General features: G+C 68.8%; 1 protein-coding gene across 1 annotated transcript; it reads right to left on the bottom strand.

Moving 5' to 3' along the window:
- Positions 1-1526: 1526 nt before the first annotated feature.
- Positions 1527-2641, bottom strand: FAM163B (family with sequence similarity 163 member B). The gene is made up of 2 exons (XM_006918098.1): positions 2549-2641; positions 1527-1931 (listed from the first exon to the last, which is right to left on the bottom strand). The coding sequence occupies exons 1-2, from the start codon at positions 2639-2641 to the stop codon at positions 1527-1529; spliced, it is 498 nt and encodes a 165-aa protein (XP_006918160.1).
- Positions 2642-3245: the final 604 nt, after the last annotated feature.

Here is a 3245-nt window from a genome sequence, read left to right as displayed (position 1 = left end):
CCTCCCCCCAAGCGAATGCGTGGGACACAAACTCGTTGGGTTCGCACGGAAGTGGGGGGCGTGAGCGGGGCTTTGGGAAGCTCCGGGGCGAGTTCTACTGGCATGTCCGAACTGAAGCGGGGGGCGGGGGGGGGAAGGGAGGAGAGAGAAAGTCGAGAATGCTAAAAACAGCAAGTCTTCGCCCACTGCGAGCCCGTCCCGTCCAGCCGGCGGAGCGGCTCGCACTGCCCGTGGCTCACGGAGTGTCACTTGCCCTCAAAGGCTCGCCTTGTCTGGGGGCGGGTGGCTGGGAGCTCGGTCCGTCCCACTGGGCAGATGAGGGCTCACCCCACCCCGGGCTCCATGGCGGGTCCAGAGGCAGGGAGACCCCGGACAGGGCGGGGGCCCCGTGGGCCGGCTTCGGAGACAAGGGCCACCGCTTCTGCCTGGGCGAGGCGCCGCGTTCCCCGCAGTGGGCGCCCCCGGGCATGGGCACTTCTCCAGGGTGGCTGGCGGTCATCATTTCCCCCGCTGGACTGAGGGAGCCAAGAGCGGGGTCCTGGGGAGACCCCAGCTGCTGGGAGCTAGTGGAAAGGGGCTCGGTCGAAGTCTCCACGCAGGGCAGGGCAGGGCAGGGCAGGGCAGGGCGGGGCTGCCAGGGCCTCGCTCGTGGCTCCTCTTGAGAAGCAGCCGGCAGCAGAGGGGCCGGGCCGTCTCCCCTGGGGACTAGAGCCTGACCGGCTCCCGGAGGCTGAGGCCCAGACGGGAGGGCCCGTCCCAGGTCTCGCGGGTCTGTTAACCCGGGGTCCACCGCCCCGTGCACCCTACGACCTGAGGACCGAGGGACGGGCTGTGCACATCAGTGTGGGCTCTCCCGCAGCGAGTGGCTGGCACACGGCCAGTCGAGGCCGTGCATCCCCTAGGCCTGGCCGTCTCTGAAGTCGCCTTCTACGGGGCTCTGCAGGGACCCCAGCTCAACCTGGCTCTCAGCCGCCTGGCACTTGAAGCCAGAGGTGTGTGGGGTGGGGAGGGAGACACAGGGCCCCCTGGTTGGGGGCTGGAGGGACAGAACGGCTGGTCCAAAGTCCCAGGGAGGGCTCGCTGCAGGGCCAGCATCGTGCTGGCCACCCCTTCCTTGAGCAGGGAGGGAGTGACGTGGCTGGGCCACGTGCCCGAGATGGCCAAGTAGCTAGGGCTGTGACGGAAGCCACTTCCCGTGACACCTGCACTAGCGCGGGTGTCGGGAGCCCGGCCTCGCTCCGCCGCCCTCGCCTGGATGCGTGGCTCACTTCTGCTGCATGGCCCCTGCCTCCTCGCCCGTCCTGGCGACCCCTAACCCCGGCTGCACCTGCGTTCACTGGGCCTTATCCCTGCAGTGAGCCCCAGAGCTCCCCTTGGATGGGGCCCAAGGCCCCCCAAGCCCGGGGCCCCACCCCGATGGCAGGGCTGCGAGGACGGCCGGGCCGAGCTGGGGCCTGGGCCTGGGGCATGGCCGCTGTGCCCTCCATGGCCTCAGGACCTGCGGGCAGGCGGGCGGGCGCGGCTGTTCAGACGTCGGTGCTGATGCTGCGGCTCCGGGAGAAGGCCTCCCGCATGGCGGACAGGCGGTTGGGGTTGAGCGCCTGCAGGCCCGCGAAGGTCCCAGGCGGCAGCTCCAGGTCGTCCTGGCCGAGGCTCTGGTAGGCCACGCGCTGCCCGCCGTTGCGCATGCCGCCGTCCTCCGGCTCCTGCAGGAAGAAGGCGGGCGGCTCGTGGTGGGAGCAGCTGCGGCAGAGGGCGCGGGCCTGCGGGGACTTCTGGCCGAAGGCGGGGGCGGCCGCCGGGTGGAGCGCGGGCCCGTTGGTCAGCACCAGGCTGCGGCCGGAGTGCAGCGGGGGCAGGCTCGGGTGCACCGCGAAGTCCGGCTCCTCGTCCTCCTCCGGGTCCTCCTGGTCCCTCTTGCAGCAGTAGTACTGTGGGCAGAGGGCGGTGACCCGGCTGCCCCCGCCGCCCCCGCCGCCTCTCACCGCCCACCGGGGGCGGGGTCAGACCCTGTGTCCTTCTAACTGCCACTTAGGGGCCTCGCTCAGGCCAGGCGCCACGCCAAACCCTGCCGGAAGGGTTTGCTCGGGTCATCCGCAGTCACCATCTCCATTTTACAGGACACAGAGGCACAGAGGGGCCTTGCGGCCTGGAAGCGGCAGAGCGGGGGTTCGGGGTTCGGCCGGGCAGTCTGGCCTCGGCCTGGGGCCTGGGCACCGGGCGTGGGGCTCCGGCCCACATGAGATTCTCCCTTCCCGTCTTGGGCAGAGCGGGGCCTCACCAGCCCCACGGGGGCGGGGCAGGGACAGCACAGATGGCGAGCAGCAAGGCCCCAGTGCTCGCCCGTCCTCCCCTCGACAGCTGTGTGCGGTGGGCTAAGACCCTTACCCTCTCTGAGCCCCCGTGGTTGGGAAGCCCTGGGCAAGGTCAGCCAAGCAGCTGCGGTCACCGAGCCCAGATGGGTGAAGCCCCGCCCCCGGGCTTCCTGGGCCCCGCCCAGTCCCCGCCCCGTCCCCGCCCAGCCCTCGCGCTGCACGCTGCCCGGTACCTGCAGCCGGCAGTAGCACAGGACGGCGACGATGCAGAGCAGGATCACAGTCGCCAAGATGCCTCCGGTGATGACCACCGTCCCGGCTGTCATCCGCCCCCCGCTCCATCAGCAGCCTGCAACACACGTCGCCGGCCTCACTGCATCAGCGCTGCCCCGTTGCCAACGCTACCCGTTCTGGTTTAGAAAGTTGAGAAAACACGCGAACGGGAAACATGAAATCCTCCGGGGCAGGCGCGCGGGAGGCGGGAGGCGGGAGGAGGTCCGGCCGCCCTGCCTCCCCCTCCGCCAGCCCCAGTGTCCACGTCTGTGCCAGGCAAAGCTGAGAGCATGCCCGAGCCCAGCCCCGGGGGTCCGTGACGATTTCCGGGGGCCCGTGACGATTTCTGGGGGTCTGTGACGATTTCGCCAGCGTGCATTCAGTGCTCGGAGTCGCGCTCTCGATGGACGGCGCCCTTCCGGCCCGGCCGTGCGCGCTCACGCGTTCAAACACCTGCCGCCCAGCTGGGCACACGCTCTGCGACCTCCCTTTTCACCTAACGAGATCACCCTTGTTTTTCCATATCATTACGTTTCCTTCCGCGACGCAATTTCTAACCATACTCCATTGCGTAACATGACCGATTTAAAAAAAAAAAACAAAAAGACAAAACCATCTTTAATCGCGCTAAAATACACACAGCGTAAAATCGCCATC

Source organism: Pteropus alecto, unplaced genomic scaffold, assembly GCF_000325575.1.
Source record: "Pteropus alecto unplaced genomic scaffold, ASM32557v1 scaffold67, whole genome shotgun sequence".
NCBI classification, from domain to species: domain Eukaryota; kingdom Metazoa; phylum Chordata; class Mammalia; order Chiroptera; family Pteropodidae; genus Pteropus; species Pteropus alecto.
This window is presented reverse-complemented; position numbering and strand designations above follow the sequence as displayed.

What these genes read in the sequence shown, in the direction of transcription:
- FAM163B (XM_006918098.1), bottom strand. Translation starts at nt 2,641, where the DNA reads ATGACAGCCGGGACGGTGGTCATCACCGGAGGCATCTTGGCGACTGTG. An exon ending in TGTGCTACTGCCGGCTGCAG is followed by an intron (nt 1,932 to 2,548) that starts GTACCGGGCAGC and finishes CTCTGCCCACAG; the next exon opens with TACTACTGCTGCAAGAGGGA.